The following is a 19,016-nucleotide window of genomic DNA, read 5'->3' as shown; positions in this document are numbered from 1 at the left end:
AAAAGTAGACTATTATGCTCAAACTATTCAAATACTGCATGTTATTTCTGACTAGATTTGGTATAGGAATCGATTGGATACATTCTTTTATTCCCTCCAATATCCAAACCAGCATTTTCTCCTAATATAGACTTGATACGGATGCCTAGTACTGAATCAGTGGCATCTCTATGAGATACATATCGTTTATCATAAATATCACAAAATTTTGGAATATTATATTTCTGCCGTATCGCCCACCTTTGCCAACTAATAATAATAATGGCCATTTGCAACTACTCATGCAAAATAACCATGTGCTGCATCTAAAGAAAATCAATAAGGCTCTCAAACAGCCGTTTACTGACGGTCATCCTTTAGTCAACACTTTTCTTTTCACTCAGTTGCATAACTTTAAAAACTCTTGACCAAAGAAATGTCTTTGCCAGACCCCAAGAAATGAGCAAATACCTTCCGTCAATGTTTTGACTCTAAACAGTCCCCCCGCCTTACATTCCAATGTACAGTGAACTAGCCCTGAAACACAAGACTGTGTCATCTACTCATCACAATCTGGGCGTCACAGCTGCTTTATTTAGCTGGGTTGAGGGAAGATGTCTGCTTCATGTTGGCAAACAGCAAAAAATGTCTAAGAGGAGGATGAAAAAGGGCCCAACCACAAATATGCCCCTGAGCTCTTAAAAATAGCTCTGCATAGACTTTTCCCATGTGAGCTAACAGGACCTCGAGAAATTCTGACATTAGCTGGCTTTGACTAGCTTCAAAATAGTCTGTCAATGTGTGTCTTTTGGTTGCAGTAACAGATCAGCATACTTGGCACTGTTTCATGGCACGGCCTTCTGAAGCAGCAGGGATAGGTGTGGAATAGTAATTGCTATGAGTGAAAAAAAAGCCAGTTGTAATCTGCAATTATAGGTATTACTGTACCTTTGGTCCAGCGGGCCCAGGGAGTCCATCTTTTCCAGGTATACCAGGCTCGCCCTATAGAGAAAATATAGTGTTAAATAACAGGTTACTCTCTGAACCACTGCAAAAATATTACAGCGTTTTGTCTGCTTGCAAACACTAGTCCTACTTTATGTGGATGGTTCCCTGTAGATCATCTGTAATGTTATGGTGAGAATTGGGGTTAGATGTAGCTTTTGGGTTGAGGGTTGGGTTAGAGTGTATGTTAGGGGAAAATTTGAGGGGAATTCCAGCATTTTGCCAAATTTCTGCATAATTCAATCTTTTAAATGTCATTTTTAAATGTCATTTTAAAAGTCATTCAGAGTGCTTTGATGTAAAATGCTCCATTCAGGAGAGATTAACACTCAGAATTCTTCACAGTGGTGGTGATAGGAACCAGACGTCTGAAGAGTTTAATACCTCTGAAAGCTCCCTTGCAGAAAGTTATTACATGATTTTTTTATGAATACACTGCCTGATGCCTGAAACATAGTTTTCTGATAGTTTTGAGATGATGTTTTGGCCTAAAGTCTATTTTTGAAAATCAGTTTTGGATAATAAATAAATAATAATAAATGAACTGGCTATATTTGCATTGTAGACATGTGACTCCTGGTTCCTATCACCACTACTGTAAGCAAATCTGAGTATGTAAGTTTCTCTACAATGAAACCTTTCACCTCCGACCACTCTGAACGACTTTGTTTACATCTCAACAGCTTAATTATGCATTCACTTTGGAAAAATCTGTGAAATTCTCTTTTAGTCGAATGCAAGCTAAAGACAAGCTGAGCATCTACATCAGAATAAAGTGTTAACCGAACATCTTCCAAAAAGCTTCCAAAATGGTATGACTTGCACCAGTCTGTAATTTCAAGCCTAAATGAATGTGTCAGTCAACAGGAGCTTTACAAGTCAGAAACTGATACACATATTCATACGCAATGGGAATGCACAATGATCATGCCTGGAAGGGACAGTACTAAAATCTTGGACTTTGGTTTGATTATGAGCTTCCAGTCCCACCAAAATTATATATTTTAGGGGCCGCACTGAAATATTAGAACAGAACAGTCACAGCAGCAAAAGCAAAAGAACTTCAGATGTTGGAAGGCAACACCAAATGTGGGTTCATTCATTGACTGAATTTGCCACTTCGGAAAAAATGTGAGGAAAACTAACGGAAAATTACAAACATATGGGAAGTTGGGAAAGCTTTTGTAAGTAGACTTTTTCAGAGGCAGATCCTTGCCTGTTTTTGTATTGTATGTATTTCTTAAGCAGTAATGATCCACATTTGTCTCTTTCCTTATCAGTATGTAATTTCTGTGTCATCTTGGTCAATTCTACTTTGTCTTTTGGCACTGTCCCCACCAATAAAGCTGCACTTCATAAACATACTGCAAGACCAGAAGCAATGCTACAAGATCATACAATGCCTCACCATTGGTCCAGGTTTTCCTGGAGGTCCCATTTCCCCTGGCTGTCCTGAGATTTCCTTTAGAATAAACACATTCAGATCAGTGAGGCGAGGCGTAATGGCAGAACACTGGGATGTTCTACACATTAATGTGATCTGTGTGTTTTAGACATAAGATATTTTTACCTTGCTTCCTTCTACTCCAGAATCATCCCATGTAGACAGTCCGGGGCCCTAAAGAAGAAGGAACGTCACTGTTTGATTGCTACTACTGTTTTTAACTATGCAAGATACTTTTGTTCATTTTTATAGATAACAGTAAATCATACAGTGTCAGAAACCATGTTTTGGGGCAAGTATGTGATGATTTAATCATGCAGTTAGCACTGTGCTAAACTATTAGCTTCATTAGCCTCATTGCTCCAGTCCAAAACTAAGCAAGCACACTTCACACATCAAACAAGCTGAACAGCTGGGTTAAGGAGAAAACTTTCTGCACTTGATTCTTGGTTGAATTATTGATTTAACATTTGTCTTACTGTTGGTCCTGGGGGGCCAGGTCTTCCTGGTGGTCCTGGTATTCCCATATCCCCCTGTGAAGAGTGTGCATATGTCACAATCAGTAATATGTCTGCAAAGCATGACAAAGTATAGACAAATTATCAATGGTGTGTTAGAAATGTACTGACAGAAAAGCCAGTCTAACCTATAATGTGTCTATTCTTTATATGAAAAATGTAGGGATACACTGCAAAGTGAAAGGTGTAACTGCTTCTTAAAATGACTAATGTGGGCAGCTTTTGCTAACTTTAAGGTATGATTATATGACTTACTTTGGCACCAGTCAGTCCTCTCTCTCCTTTTTGTCCTGGCTGACCTGCCTCACCCTGGAAACAGAGGAGGAAGAAGGGAGAAAAACAAACAGGCTTACAATAAATTATAACATAATCTCATTTGTGTAATTCTAACTAGCACCCTTTATTCATTATGGGCAAATCTGTGAGTGAACTAGTGCCTTAGGCCTCACGATCAAAGAAATATGTCATCTTCTTTATTTAAAAGATTATTTCACTCACTTTCTCCCCATTTCTTCCAGGCTCCCCAGGTGTCCCTCTTTCTCCAGGCTTCCCCTTATCAAGGAAAGATCAAGAAATGCAGATTCATATTTTTCCTAATATGCTATTGGACTAAATTAAGGACACAAGCACTACTGATATTGATAACCAAGACATTAAAGAGGAATTCCACAGATTTTTCAAAATGGCTGTATGATTTGATTAAGACGTAAACAGAGTCATCGAGAGTGTTAGGATGTGAAATGCTCTGTTCACGAGAAGCTTACAGATTCGGAACTGTTCACAGTGGTGGTGACAGGATCCAGACATCCGAAGCATTTAATGCCTCTACAAGCAATGCCACAGAAAGTTATTGCATGAAATGGTTATAAATACATGATGCCTGAGATACTATTTTACAATAGGTTTAAGATTCTGGCCTAAAACATATACGGTTTAATGAATTCAAGGTGGAAAGGTACATACAAGGTGTTATAAAGCAAAATAGTATCCAAAGAAAACATTTTTTCCATTTACTACCATGTAACCATTAGCAAAATTATATATAAAACCTCAGACGACACATGTAGACTCATTGGTCATTGGGATTGTAAATAAAATGGTTATGTTTGAGCTGTACACATGACCCCTGGTTCCTATCACCACCATTGTAAAGAAATCACAAGTTCATACGTTTCTTTACAATAACTATTTCACAGCAACCCACTCTAAATGACTTTGTTTACATCTCAATGACAGAACGCAGAAACTTTGACTCACAGGCTTTCCATCTGGGCCGGGGGGTCCCTCTCGCCCCTTTTCTCCCCTGAACCCCTGCATTTACCACAGAGTTAGTGCTGGAGCAATATCAATTAAACCACATTTTCTGATGTACACAGATTAATAGAACAACACTTTTTGCTAATATTGCTCACCTATCCACAAACTATACATGCTTTAAGCCATTTGTGTGTTTTTTTCTCACAACTTAGGCACATCGATGGGATACCAATATCGCATCAATTGCCATTCCAAAAAGTTCAACATTTATTTTTCCTAAATCTGTAAAAATATTAGAACAGTATTCTTTCATGTGTGAACATTTAAAAGCCTGTATATAACTAGATTCCTATGAAATAGAGATGAGAGTTTATAAACTGTGACACCTTCAGTTGTCAGAGGGCTAGCATAAATAAATGGCTTACCATAGGACCAGGTAGGCCAGGTGGACCAGGTTTGCCACTGGGGCACTCGCATCCCTCCACAGCAAGAGCACGATCTGCAGGACACTGATGATGTAACACATAAAAAATCAGATGACGCATGACATGACATGGAACGAAAAAGGCTGCTGCAGAAATCCATAGGTAGGCTGAAAACTTACCCTGTCATCCTCCTGTGTTGAAGAGACATAAGGAGAAGTTAGAAAATGAAGGACATTGTAAGTGGCATATGATGTAGGTAAACAGTTAACAGTCTTACCACAGAGTATATCTCACAAGCTGTTTCTCTCTCACTCTGGAGCGGATCACAATAAAGCCGCAGCTTCTGCAGGATGATCTGAACAGAACAGAGCATTTAAATGCTTAGTCAAAAGGCTAATATGGCTAACAAGGAACGAAAACAGGGCATGAGAACATGAGTACGCATAAGCTTGTTCATTCTTTTAACAGGCTCTGCTAAATTTCATTCAGCATTAGCACTTTTGGTTTGGCTGCCATGCTGAAAAAAAAACAGTGCAGACCAGCATGCAGGAAGGAGTGCTGGGAAAGCTGGTCACTCAGCATGGTCATGCTGGTTGACCAGCATACTTGCATCCAAAACACAAAATATGCTGGTTTTGCTGGTGATGACCACCATGCCAGCATCAGAAACACAGCACATCTTGGTTTTGCTGGTGACCAGCCATACTGGTCTGTGCTAGTTTTTCAAGCAGGGAGAATATTAGCTAACTAACCTAACTCTGTGGAAAAAAAACATGAATTCATCACACTGATATAAGCTGTTTTTTTATTCAATTAATATTAGTTCATTTAAACCAACAGCCAAACCCAAACTAGTTTGTGCTGGTTCTTGCTGGTCACTTAGCATTGAATTTATGCTGATTTATGCTGGCTAGCATATTAGCATCCAAAACACAACTTGCTTTCGTTGGTTTCTGCTGGTTTTTTCTCACAGGGAACAAAACATGTTACAGAAAAAAAATCTCTCATCAAGCAACTGATAAAACAATAACAATAAGTCACAGTAAGTCACAGTAAAATGAAATTTGCTAGCAAAAAAACTAGTAGAAAATAAAAGTAGCCCAGTTTAGACAAACAGCTGGGTTAGCATATAGGGCAGAGTGGCTTACTAAATGTGCCGTGGGATTGCATTGAGGACAGAATAATGAAATGGTGGAACCACTTACTGGGACAGTGGTTTCTATGTTGACTTTTTTGGCCACCTGTGTCTTGCCGTTGACGTAAATAGGAACCACTGGGTCCAGGAGCTGCTCCTCCACATACACATCATCTAGGTAACAAGTGATGCGTTTGGGCTTCACCAACAGCTTCAGCTGGTGCCAGTCTGTATCAAAAAGCCTCTTTGGAGAAACAGAATAACAGAATAGAGGAATTAATATGCATTTTCCTCATGAGGAGCACGAGGAGCCACAAAAAAGACACACAAAATGATGCAATGCAGGTTAAACACAATAGACATATTTAAAAACCAGTGTTTCCTCTTTTTTTTTTGGGCCTAACAGGCATGTAAGTAACATTATTTACTTTGTATGTCTCCTTTTTTTAAGTAACGCTTTATTTAAAAGCTTAAACCTGAAGTCTGTCTTTTATGTAGTGTTAGTCTGTTAGCCAGCAAAGCTTTCTGCTGCTGTTCAGCCTGCTAGTAAAGGCAAATAAAATATAACATGTAAAAAAGGTAAAGTGAGTCTCTTAGGAATTAATAGCAATGTTTAACTGGCAGTTTATCATCTGGTTCAATTTAATAGACACATATTTTAACACTAACAACTGGGCTTTTTCACTGACTCATTATGAATTTACAGTCTCATGTCTTCTGAAGCTCTGCACTGTTTATGCTTACAGCATGGCTGTTCTTGCTGTCTTCACTTGGCTGTACAGACAGTTGTTTCAGAATGACTGAGAGACATTTAATCAGACAAAACAACTTAGAACTAAGCACACTTTCTTTGACTTTGCTCAGCAGCAAACAGCAATGGTAAAAAAGCATAAATAGATCTGCATTTAAGGCAAGAAGAAGGCTGTAAGAAGTTGATTGCTAAAGATCTGCAGTTATCCAGAAGAGAAAGTTCTTGCTGGTTTTACTCATCGAGCAAATGGCAAAAGTGAAACACCATGTTTTAGTTTCACTTCTTTTATTATTCCCTTTTCAAGAGCACAACACAGAAGAAAATCTTTTAATAACATTCTGTGATTGAGGCCTGCTATGTTAGATGCTAGAAGACTACGCTGCTACTTCGGTACAAACCAGCACGCCTCTGCCACACACTGATCTGATCCATGATGTATGCGGCATCTAATTATGTGCATCTTTAAATTTAAAAATAGATTATCCAAAGAAATTTAAAAATAAATTATTTTCCCCAAAAGTGAACAAATACCACATAAAAACTGAACACTCGGAAGCAAACAGCCTGCAAGTTATATCCTAATATCTGTATCTCATCCAAGCCAAGCAGCAGAATACAGAATACAAAGTAATTTACTATGTGTTAAACTCTGAAGTATACAACAACTGCAATTCTAACCTCGTTAGGAATTGGCAGGAATAATGTGTTTAAAAGATCTGACAGACCTTAATGCCTCGGTCATTGAATATGACTGTCTGTTCATTCTTCGCTGTGCTGGTGCTGGTGAAGGTCACCGATTTCTCAGCTCCGTTAAAGGTCACAGCAACCTGCTTGATCCCATCCTCAGACAGCACCCTCCAGAGGTCAAACTTCATACGGTGTGCTGGGTTCTTCACACGCAGAGTGGCCACAAACACGTATGAAGGAGGGAGGCCTTCTGGAAAGATCTCTCTGTGAAGTGTATCAGTATGTTTAAACAGTGTATCTTATAGGCCCCAGTGCAATGAATAAAAAAATGAGACTGTAATTTGCTTGTTTATTCGCCATGATTATGTCTCAAACAAGTTAATGCTCTCAAGGTACACCACTCCACCCACTAGCATCTAACATTAAACTAAAGATTCCATCTATTTGGATCACAATAATTATATGTCATATTTATCTGTCTGACACGCCACAAGCCAAATAAGAAGGTTACATAGATTCCAGAGAACCTCTGCTGAGCAGCATGCATACTTTTGATAAAATACATATTTTCATATATTCATTGATTGTAATGATCTAAGTAATCATCAAACCACTCTAAATAAACACAGCTATTTAGAGTGGTTTGCTGTGAAATGGTTCATTGTAAGAAAACTTACAGACTCAGATTTCTTTACAGTGGTGGTGATAGAAAACAGGGGTCTACAGCACAAATATAGCCATTTTATTTATGATCCAAGTGAACCTGCATGTGTCTTCTGAGGTTTTAATATGTAATGTTAGTAATGATAAAATAGTGGTAAATTTTGAAAAAAAATTCTTTGGGGACTATTTTGCCTTACAACACACTACATGTACCTCTCTGCCATAAATGTATTAAAAAATGTATATTTTAGGCCAAAATCTTATCGCAAAACTATCATAAAACAATATCTAAGGCGTCAGGCAGCATTATTTGTAATACTTTTATATAATAACTTTCTGTGAAGGAGCTTTAAGAGACATTAAACTCGTCAGATGTCTGGTTCCCATCACCATCACTGTGAACAGTTCTGACTTGGTCAGTTTCTCTAAAATGGAGCATTTCACATCAAACCACTCTGAATAACATTATTTACATCTTATTTAAATATTTATTTACATGATTTAATTATGCAAACATTTTGTGAAAGATGTGTTTGCAAACAGTTACCATATGTGAGATTTATTATAAATAAGATGGAGATAAATAAACATCAAGTCTGTCTGTGTAATGTTGATGGAAGCTAACTGGTGAGATACTGTAAGAAACTGGATCTTTCTGTGAGTCATGAGTGTGTGAGTTATTGTGTGATAAGGATTTTATCTCATCACAATGTACCCCAATGTGAATGTCACCCTGCAGACCCCCACACTCAGGTAGTTATGCCACTTTAGTGAAAATGAAGGTTAATGTCTGTTTGAAGCAAATCATCACTCTCAATACAAGCAATATACTCTATGCCATAAAGTTTCTTTGGCATGTGCAATGTAAATGTTCTAAAACATGTTGGGAGAAAAAAACATACAATATAAAATATAAAACATGCCATAACTCTTGCACAGGCCACATTTTGTATTTTTTTCCCAGTATGCTAAATTCAGCGAATAAACAGGATTTGTGCATTAAAATGTGTTCTCTGTAGAGGTGTTAACTTATTTTTACTTAGAAAATCAACAAAACACATAATTTGACCAAGCCAAGAACTATTTAGAAAGCTTTATTTTAAGAGTGTATGAGCTTGAACAGTGGCCTCGATCAATTAAAGAGCCATAAAGACACCAAATGCACCTGATGTCCAGTGTAGTGGTTGTATTTTTGACACTAATGTTTCTAAAGAAGCTACCTGGTGCTGCGGGTGAGGTCCAAGCGAGGGTTCAGCAGGTAAGCGCCTTCTGAAATGAGAGATCCCTGGACCTTTTTAGCCACCACCTCAATGTCCATCAGACTCATCAGGTCAAAGCCCTTCTGCCTGTTCACCGTACCAGTGATCCTCAAAGGACACACCGATTCTGAGGAATGACATCATGTGACAAGTCAGTCAATGTTTTACTGCATTTAAGCTCAAATGATTAAATAATCTAAAATTGGCATATAAATAGGAATAAATAATACAAAAAAATGGAATTAAATTAAATCCACTGTCCTTGCAGACAGAGGAGGAACTAAACATAAAGTAATAGCTTGACCAAAAATGCTAACCTGGCTTACGATGACTGACAGCTTACCATCAATTAGCAAGATATTGTTGGCTACACAGTTTCTTCACTGTTAGCAACATTAGCATTTTGGACTGAGCTATTCCTTTTGACTTTCGGCTACTGTCTTATACATCTCTTAAAGGGCCCATATCCTACATTTTTCATGTATTTTTTTTTTCCTTTGAGGCCTACTTATTTGGGTGTTCTTATGTACCAAAAACAAAATGAAATTAATTTTAAAAATTCATTTTAACATAACCACCTTGCTTTGTCCCTTACCTGTTTCGAGTACTGTGCTTTGAAGACTGATATATGTAAACGATCTCTGTTCTGATTGGCTGACCAAAAGACAGTCTGAGCTGAGACACTCCTTATAGCTTCATCGTGAATAGGTGGTGCTAAACTTCTGGATATATGCGAATACATTCATATTTGTGACTTCACAAAAACAGTGAATTCATAATTGGCCTAGTTTCCATATATGGGCTGTATGAACTGGCAAGTGAACACTTCATTTAGAAACTCTAACAATGTATAAGTACTATAAATAGCTCTTTTACTTCTAAAAAGTGAGGAAAATCCAGTTTTCCATGATTTGGGCCCTTTAAAATGAATGAGGTAATTAAGGCACTTAACATAAATGTGGAGAAACGTGTCAGTGAAAGAGCACAGTATTAAATCATTAGTCCCTCTGGCAGAGGATCCAACTGTCTTTCATCCTGCTCTCCTTCCAAACATACATCTCAAATGGGTTACTAAACAGAGTTCAAAGATGGCTACCATCATTTCCAAATCAGAGATCATCCTCAGGATTAGATGGTGTTGGGCCTCTGTCACCCTCCAAGCCCAGAACTGTGGGATGCCTCGCCCAAAAAAGTGGAGCTTAACTCACCCTCGCAGAGTTTCTGCTCCATCCTGTCCCTTATATTCCCAATGGAGGTGTAGTCCTCCACGTGAAGCACATAAGTGGACGAAGGTTTGTTGGCCATGGACACCAGCTCAGCGTTCGTGATCTCATTGCCCACACCAACAGCGAACAAGACAATGTTCTGGGCTTTGGCCTCCATTGCTGAGTCCACCACATCATCTTGCGAGCGGCCATCAGTTAGAACCACAGCAATGCGGTTTCTTGTGGCCTTCTTAGTGTAGTTTGGTGTGGAGAAGACATGGTCAGTGGCGAACTTAATGGCACGGCCGGTCTGGGTCTTGCCCCCCAGGTAGGAGATGGAAGCAATGTCTCTGAGAAGTTCCTGAGTGCTCTGGTGCTTCCCCAGAGGGATCTCTAGTCGTGGAGTGTCGCTGTACTGGACCACGGCCACCTGCGTGTGTCGGGAACTCACGTCAAAGCTGCTGGTGATGTTGATGAGCCAACGCTTGGCCGTGTCGAAGTCCGCAAGCCCCAGACTTGAAGAGCCATCAATGATGTACACCAAGTCATTTGGAGTGGTTCTACAACCTGCAAGTCCAGGAAAGCGTTTGCCGACAGGTCTACACTCACCGGCCACTTGATTAGAAACTTGGTGTACAGTTACATGGTGTAGACCATTTGTGGATGCACAGTTTGTGTTAGCCATCCTCTAGCCCTTCATCAGTGGTCAGTTTCTGACCGCAGAGTCTCTTTTAGCTGGATATTTTTACATGTTGGACCACTCTTAACCTAGCAGTGACACTGACGTGTATAAAAACTCCAGCAACAATCCACACACACTACCATGTCAGGGTCAGCGCTGTGCTAAGAATGGCCCACCACCCAAATAATATCTGGCCAGGAGCAGTCCTGTGGTCAAAAATTGACCAATGATGAATGGAGTAGAGGGCGGATGATAAATTGTGCAGTAACAGAGGGGCTACAGTCTATAATTGTAGACTTCTGTATTTACCTATAAGTTAGGTAGGGTGTGTAGATATGGTAGGTAGTTTGTAAAGTGACCTTTGAGAGGACGTACAAGACAGGTGTTTCTAAGAAAGTGGACGGTGAGTGGAATAGGTTTCTAGAGAAATTCACGACAATTCAATCAAACAAATATAAGTTTTGAGTCAACAGTACATCAGGGCATCAACGTAACACTTCAAAATATCAGAATATGACTGTAATGAGAACATAATTCAGGACATCACAGCTACAGTGCATCAGGTGGTGGTTATTACAAAATTTCAGCAGAGGAAAATAATATGGCAACAAACCAGCTTGGGTGTCCTTCTGATCCTGTCCTCTGGTGTGTGTCAGGAAAAGACAGACCGTTAGCAATCCCAGCATCCATTTCCTCATTATAGGTCTACTGGGCATTAAAACTGTATCCAAGAATTCCTGTATGTAAAACATTATTCATGTTTGGTGATTATCTGCTCATAATAGCCAGGTGAACATACAACAAAACAGGTAAAACACCTATTAAGTACAAGTTATCCATTTTTCAGGTGACAATTCTCAGAAAGTATAAGATAATCCAAAGGTTTCAAGAAATTATTAAAATGGGACTCCTAACAACTATGCAAGACCTGGTAGACCACCAAAACTACCACCATCAGGTAAACAGCACTTAAAGCTTTCACCTTTGAGAAAATCTAAAAAATCCACAGGTGTTTCTGTCCATCCTTCCACTGTGAGAAGACCACTCAATGCTAGGGGTCTAAGAGGATGTGTAGCTATCAAAAAGCCCTTATTGAGAAAAGGAAATAAATAAAAGAGAGGAACAATCACAAATCAAACAAAGAAGCTGCTAGTGTCAGAACGAATGGAGACCTCAACATCACCGAATGTGTTTGGGATTACTTGAATCATTAGAAGCAGAAATTGCAACCAACTTCTAAGACTGAACTTTGGAGAAAAAAAAAGTGAAAGTGAGTCTCCCGAAAAGAATGGAAGGTGTGATAAAGGTAAAGAGTAGACACTCTACATTCAGTGTAATTTTCTGTTAAATATATCTTTTCTGCTTTTTTTTCCAAACACTGAAAAATGAAGAACTTGTACTTAAAGGCCATTTCGACTGGAAAAGAAATAAATGATGGGTGGTCTCTGACTTTTGCACAGTACTGTATCTATGTATTCAATAGAATAGACAGTCTGAGGCTGATGTGTCAGAGCAACAAGGGGTTTTTTGCAGCATCCTAACTCAGCTTGACTGAAGTATAAACTAATATGCCTATGAAGATCATCTACTTTGAGAAGTAACTAGCACTGCAAGCCTATTCCTGCCAATAAATATACAAAAGATACCAGTGCAGCCAGAACAACCTCATAGAAGCCTTAAGGAAAAGGATTTTAATGTAAGTCAATGTAACACTGTGATGTAATGTTAATGTAACTATTCTAACTCCAAGTAATCCTGAACCACTTCTATTGGTTCATTTGTCTTAAGATAAATTCAGAAAGCTTAAAGTTAAATAGATTACTCACCTCTTGTCAGATGGGCTCCGGAATTGCTAAGCTAGTTTCAAAAAGTAGCTGAATAACTAAGAAAGAGGACCAACTCTGCTCATCATTGACACAAGCCTGTGTGCCCAAGTACAGCTGAATGGATAGATGCAGCTTGTGTTTATAGCTACACAGACAGTGACGTATAACCTCAGTGCTCTGAATGAGAGGGTGAGAGGGCTCAGAGAGAGAGAGAGAAAGAGAGAGAGAGGAAGGGAGGAGTGTGGGTTCAGCCCCTCCACAAAACCACCTTCAAAGAAAATCAAACCAAAAAGGCTCCAAGCTTTCGGGGCCTGGGCCTATTCCACTGACTGACACAAATAGAGTAGCTGACACTACACCTCCTGCTGTCAAACATTTGTTATATGGTACAGTTTATTGACGTTGCGCAAACATTAAATGAGAATTCCACTGAGTTTTCAAAATTTCTACATAATTAAATGGTTAAGATGTAAACATAGTCATTCAGAGTGGTTTGATGTGAAATGAGCCGTTCTAGAGAAACTTACCAAGTCAGAATTGTTCACAGTGGTGGTGATAGGAACCAGACGTCTGAAATAGCTCTAAAAGCTTTCTCACAGCAAGCTGTTACATGAAACGGTTACAGATATGTTGCCTGATGCCTGGGATATTTTTGCTATGGGTTTTGGCCTAAAATGCATCCAATCATTTCATAGTGTAGAGGTCCATTCATGGTGCAGAGGTGCCTGCAGTGCATTGTAAAGCAAAATAGTCACAAAAACTCTATTTTTTTTTTGTTTCAAATGTATTACTATTGTACCATCAGCATTACATATAAAAACTCACAAGACACATGTAGGTCAACTGGTCATTTTGCACTGTAAATAAAATGGTAATATTTGCACTGCAGACATCACAACCCCTGGTTCCTGTCTTCACCACTGTAAAGAGATACATTTCTCTACAGTGCACAATTTCACATCAAACCACTCTGAAAGACTTTGATTACATCTCAGTGAATGAAACATGTGGTGGAATTCCCCTTTAAGGCTAACACTCAGGGTGTAATGTGGTTTATGCTACAGACTTAAGATAGGGTCCTTTGTTAAAGAAAATGGTTCTATATAGAACCATGAAGACTCAAAGAACCCTTGGCATGATTAACAGGTTCTTTGCATCATTAAATGGTTCCTCAGACTGATGGAGAATGTACTGTGGATGTTTCTATATAGAACCTTTTTGAAAAGGGTTCTATATAACACCAAAAAGGGTTCTTCTATTGTTACAGGCTTGATATACACACCTAAAAAAGGATGGTTCTTCAAGGGTTCTTTAGTAAAGAAAATGGTTCTACATAGAACATGAACACTCAAAGAAACCTTTGCATGATTAAGGGATTCTTTACATTGTGAAAAGGTTTTTTATATTGATGGAGTATGTGCTGTAGATGGTTCCATATGGAACCTTGTTGAAAAGGGTTCTTCTATTGTTACAGGCTTGACATACACAATAAAAAATGGTTCTTCAAGGGTTGTTTAGTAAGGAAAATATAGGACTGTATAGGACTATGAACACTCAAAGAACCCTTTGCATGATTAACAGGTTCTTTGCATCATTAAATGGTCATTAAAATCATTAGATTGATTGAGAATGTGCTGTAGATGGTTCAGGACTAGTTTTCTCTCTAACCTATTTGTAACTAGCAAAGATACTTTCTCTAGATGGACAAAGCACTTTTTGTAAGTTGCTCTGGATAAGAGCGTCTGTTAAATGCTGTAAATGTAAGTGGTTCAATATAGAATCTTTTTGAAAAGGGTTCTATATACAACCAAAAAAGGTTCTTCTATTGTTACAGGCTTGACATCGTAACAATAGAAGAGTGTAATCACAATAGAAGAACCTTTTTGGTGCTATCTATAACCCTTTTCAAAAAGAATCTAAAAAGAACCATCTACAGCACTCTGCAATCTGCAGTCTGAAGAACCCTTTCATGATGCAAAAAACCCTTTAATCATGCAAAAAGTTTTCTTTGAGTGTTCATCACCATTTTCTTTACTAAAGAACCCTTGAAGAACCACCTTTTTTAAGAGTGTGCAGAAGTAAAACAATCTCTGTGGTGTTCTCCAGACACAGTTGATTTCCATCAAAATATTTGCAAAAGTTAAGGCTGAATACATTAACACAGATGTGTCGGCTACTACTCTCATTTACTGAAGGTAGGCGTCCAATGAAATAACCACCTCCGCCGCGTTCTCAGCTGGACAGTTTCTGAATAAAAAGGTATGTTTACAGGATAAGGGGCAGACAGGATGGATCTGGATAAAAATGTCATCTTAAACCACATGAGGCAGAGGTGCCATCTGAAACTGTGAAGTACCTTTTTTTAAACGGCCCCCTGTGTTTATTTTTATTCCCGCAGACCCGGGACGCAAATCCTCTGTTCAAACAAACCTTTATATTAGCACAGCTATTTTGAATCAAAGGTGGGCTTACCAACAGCGTACCCTTTCCCAAACAGTTCAGGTACCGTAGCAGAAGACCTGGCAGCTCAAACAGGGCAGGACATAACATAACATGAATTATATGTATATAAAAGTATATAAAGTCTTTCAAGGTCTGCAAGTAGGGGTGGTCTGTCTATATCTGTAGGGCATGTGGCAAGGATGGGGAACAGAATAAAGCTAAAGTATTTATTATCAAAGTTATTATGTAAAAATGCAGAACAGCTTGAAATGAGGAAAGTTACTATTGTGCCACTGACACATCTTTCCAAAGTTTTTAAAAGGGTCGAATGATTTCTACTGCAATGTTGTCAAGATTATGGGCTCTAAAAACACTTGCAAAACCATCTGACTAAAGACTAAAACCTTTTAGTGATTTTTATCCAGTTTTCTCCCCAGTTTAGTCTTTGCCTATTCCACTTGCTAGCTAGGCCTCCCTTGAGCATCTGCTTCCACTGAGACATGTCAGGCCAGCCGGCGCATCTTTTCAACCTGTTGCTAATGCAACATCATTGGACAGCTCAAGAATGATAACTGGCAATTCTGTTATGTTAAGTAACAGACGCCTGTGTTGACTAGCATTGTGCTCAGTAATAGTACGAGACAGAGGGTCATCCCACCCACCCAGACACAGCGAGGCCAATATTGTTCTCTTGAACTCCTGGCTACAGATGGCTGTGGCATCACAGGAAGAGTATGAACTTTGACCAAGGTTAGACTTCCTCAGTTAAATTTCGATGAGTTCGTATTTTTCTGGGAATTTTTGAATTCTACTGTAGTATATTTTTCAGGAAATGAATCTACTTTTTACTGAGTTCCACTTTCATCCTTCATATTTACAAAATGAGAAGAATAAAGGCAAGAAAACTATGCTAAAAAGTTCCAGTGTAAATCTACAGTAGGGGTGCGCAAAGTGCAATACCGAAGTGCAATATTTGTGGTGGGCTGAGGGCCAAAAAGACAAAACAAGTATAAATGAAGAAGGTGAATATATTTAAAAAAACGAATTTATATATATTTTTTTCACATTACAATATTTGGTTGCAAAAATATTTTTTTTAAATATAGAAAAGAGAGTTTAATCATTTGAATTGAGTATAAAAACATGTTTGTTCTCTGGTTGTGTGAGGGGTAACTTTCTGGCAGGCCAAATCAAACAGGCCAACTCATTGAAGTAGCAACATATGTGTTTACTTGTGTTTTTAGGCTTCTCTACCCACTGTGAGCTTTGAAATGAGAAATTATGGAGAACGAGAGGAGCCTCATATACATGCCACAGAGTGATTTGGGTTTTGTTCAAAGGATTACAGGCGTTTTCAGGCTCAGCTGTGATGAAGCATCGCCCTCTAGTGGAAAGAATGAGAGTTGAATGAAGGACTTCCACTAGATGGCAACAGCCCGGTTATAATAGCGAACCGGTCCATTTATGTCAGAATTACTTCACATGTCTGTAAATTAAAATATGAAATGAAAAAGCGAACATTCATCGAATTTTCATTCGCACGTTGTCATGGCAACGACGGATGGTTGACAGCCTATAGTTTAAATCATCGCGAGGCTTTGCAAAGTGTCGCGTGTTTAGAATTCGGATGGTGAATTCTCAAGCAGAGGGCCGTTATTTGTAACGGTTTATATGGCTAACGTTAGTTAACGGTGACTTCAGGATACTGTCGTCTCGTTTTTATGGAAACAGGTTGCAAATGCAGTTTCGTTTCTTCAGAAGTGGAAGTTTAGGACCCAGCAGTTCGCAGGGCGAGGGGGGGAGGAGTCCAAAAATGATTGGCAGGATTTTCTGGAGGCACGGCGGAGCGAGTAATCTGGCAAACTGACCACAACCACACCGCCTATCCCGACGAGAGAAACCTAAGATTTATTTTTTTCGCGAATTCCGTTCCAGTTCGGCCACTATTTCTTCTCGAATGTCTAAAAATCGGCGGGAAGGCGGTATCTGCAGACTTATATCACCGATGCTCGTTCAACAGATCGCCTTACGGAGTGGATAATGCTTAAGATGAGGCTGCCGGTGAGAGCGGCGGAGGAGGGGGGCGACACGGCCGACGGGGAGCGACGGGAAAGCGGCGAGTGTGGCACGAACTGCCCGTTCGGTTCCGCTTTTAGCTCCGCCGCTTGTAACGGGTCCGAGGAGCCGAGCAGCAGGAGACGGAGCCGCCCGCTGCAGCTCGAACTCGACAAGGAGGCGGTGTTCGAGTGGTTCGGTCTGCGCCTGAGCCCGGCCAAGCGAGTGGAGTTCATGTGCGGTCTCCTCCATATGTGCCAGCCGCTCGAACTCCGCTTCCTGGGCTCTTGTCTGGAGGACTTGGCCCGAAAAGACTTCCACGTCCTGCGGGACTTCGAGGCGCGGGCGAACAGCCCCGCCGACCTGGCGCTGCTGACGGACGTGGCCGACCCCGTCGTGTTTTCCAGGCTGCTGGTCTGCCTGTCCCTGCTGGGCTCCAAGAACAGGGAGTGTGCGGGGATACTGTACCGGACGTTGAGCCATATGGACGTGTTGCATATAGGGAGCTGTGGGGTGCCTTACTCGGGGCTCCACCCCGGCCAGCCCAGCTGTGAGGCCGGACTGGAGGAGGCAGCGGAGCCGGTGACTCTGGAGCAGCTGGCTTTGCTCTTCACCATGGCCTCCTTACACCCGGCGTTCACTTTCCACCAGCGGGAGGTTGTCAGAGCTCAACTGGAACGCGTGGAGGCGTTAATGGAGGAGAGGAGGGCGAACCATGGAGGCTCCAAAACTCAAACACTGGTAGTCCCATACTATTAACTTAGCATGCTGATTAGCCAGCTGAGTGACAAAACACATCAGCTCTTATTTCTGCTTCTACCCACCACGCACATAATTAATGTTTGGGCCCCTTTTGGGGCTGGTTTACGAGGATTTGGGGTTTAAAATAGCCATAGAAAGTAGCCGAACGTAGTTTACTCGTTTATATTCCCTCCATTTTTAACCACTCATATTCTCTAGGTTGTGTTTTCTTGATGAATCGTGCTCTATCAAGAGTGGAGGACAAGCCACGGTGCCCCCCAAAACTGAAAAGCTGGTAGCCTCATACTAGTAACATGGCATGCTGACTGACCAAAACACATCACTCAACTCTAATTCCTACTTGCAGCTACAGACATGATCTACTTTTTGAGGCTGGTTCACTGGTGCTGTTTGGGGTTAAAACAGCCACAGAAAGTAGCAAAACATCGTGTACTCCATTGAATTTAAATCGCCCATATCCCCTCCGTTGCCCTTTCTTGATGAATCATGCTCTCTTTTATCAGATGACTGATTTAAAGAGTTTCACATGACTGACAGCTGGTCAGCGCGCGTTCATTCATATGGCGGCCAGTAGCAGTCGCGCTCCCTCTGGAGTGGGCGGGGCCTCGGCCGACCCGAGGCTGCCTACTGGTCAGATAAGTGAATAGGAAATACCTGGGGAAATCCCATGGGTTTAGGAAGAATGAGCTTCAGGTCAGCAGTTTGGAGGCCTTTGGTAGTGGCCATGTGTTGAGGACATTTATTCAAGCATAACTGATTACAGATATGTACCAGCTGTGAATCTGGCTTGAGAGTTGAATGCTGCAATACATAATAACTAGTTATGAAGTATGAGGTAGGACTGGGAAATATGGCAGAAATAAAGTATCGTGATACTTGAAGAAGACATTTATACAATAGACCATACTTATTACAATATTT

The 19,016-nt window shown here is 40.2% G+C and overlaps 2 protein-coding genes across 4 annotated transcripts in view; one reads left to right on the top strand and one right to left on the bottom strand.

Moving 5' to 3' along the window:
• si:ch211-106n13.3 (vWFA and Collagen domain-containing protein) overlaps positions 1-13,001 on the bottom strand; it is a 48,654-nt gene extending 35,653 nt beyond the window's left edge. The window contains exons 1-16 of one of the 2 annotated variants that reach the window (XM_036556219.1): positions 12,837-13,001; positions 11,624-11,747; positions 10,332-10,895; positions 9,085-9,250; positions 7,240-7,465; positions 5,834-6,007; positions 4,906-4,983; positions 4,808-4,819; positions 4,629-4,712; positions 4,204-4,257; positions 3,445-3,498; positions 3,202-3,255; positions 2,908-2,961; positions 2,555-2,602; positions 2,393-2,446; positions 928-981 (exon numbers count right to left, since the gene is read on the bottom strand). In XM_036556219.1, the coding sequence (XP_036412112.1) occupies positions 928-981; positions 2,393-2,446; positions 2,555-2,602; positions 2,908-2,961; positions 3,202-3,255; positions 3,445-3,498; positions 4,204-4,257; positions 4,629-4,712; positions 4,808-4,819; positions 4,906-4,983; positions 5,834-6,007; positions 7,240-7,465; positions 9,085-9,250; positions 10,332-10,895; positions 11,624-11,726 (1,779 nt within the window). In that variant the 5' untranslated portion in view covers positions 11,727-11,747; positions 12,837-13,001. The remainder of the gene's footprint in view (positions 1-927; positions 982-2,392; positions 2,447-2,554; positions 2,603-2,907; positions 2,962-3,201; positions 3,256-3,444; positions 3,499-4,203; positions 4,258-4,628; positions 4,713-4,807; positions 4,820-4,905; positions 4,984-5,833; positions 6,008-7,239; positions 7,466-9,084; positions 9,251-10,331; positions 10,896-11,623; positions 11,748-12,836) is intronic. The other variant, XM_036556220.1, reaches the window with a different exon arrangement.
• Positions 13,002-17,050: 4,049 nt separating this feature from the next.
• The window catches only part of zcchc2 (zinc finger, CCHC domain containing 2), a 37,099-nt gene continuing 35,133 nt past the window's right edge, over positions 17,051-19,016 (top strand). For both annotated transcript variants that reach the window (XM_036556344.1, XM_036556343.1), the window contains exon 1: positions 17,051-18,074. In XM_036556344.1, coding sequence (XP_036412237.1) covers positions 17,319-18,074 — 756 coding nt within the window. In that variant the 5' untranslated portion in view covers positions 17,051-17,318. The remainder of the gene's footprint in view (positions 18,075-19,016) is intronic.

Source organism: Colossoma macropomum, unplaced genomic scaffold, assembly GCF_904425465.1.
Source record: "Colossoma macropomum unplaced genomic scaffold, Colossoma_macropomum, whole genome shotgun sequence".
NCBI classification, from domain to species: domain Eukaryota; kingdom Metazoa; phylum Chordata; class Actinopteri; order Characiformes; family Serrasalmidae; genus Colossoma; species Colossoma macropomum.
Note: the sequence above shows the minus strand (reverse complement) of the source record. Positions and strands in the feature narration are given on the sequence as shown.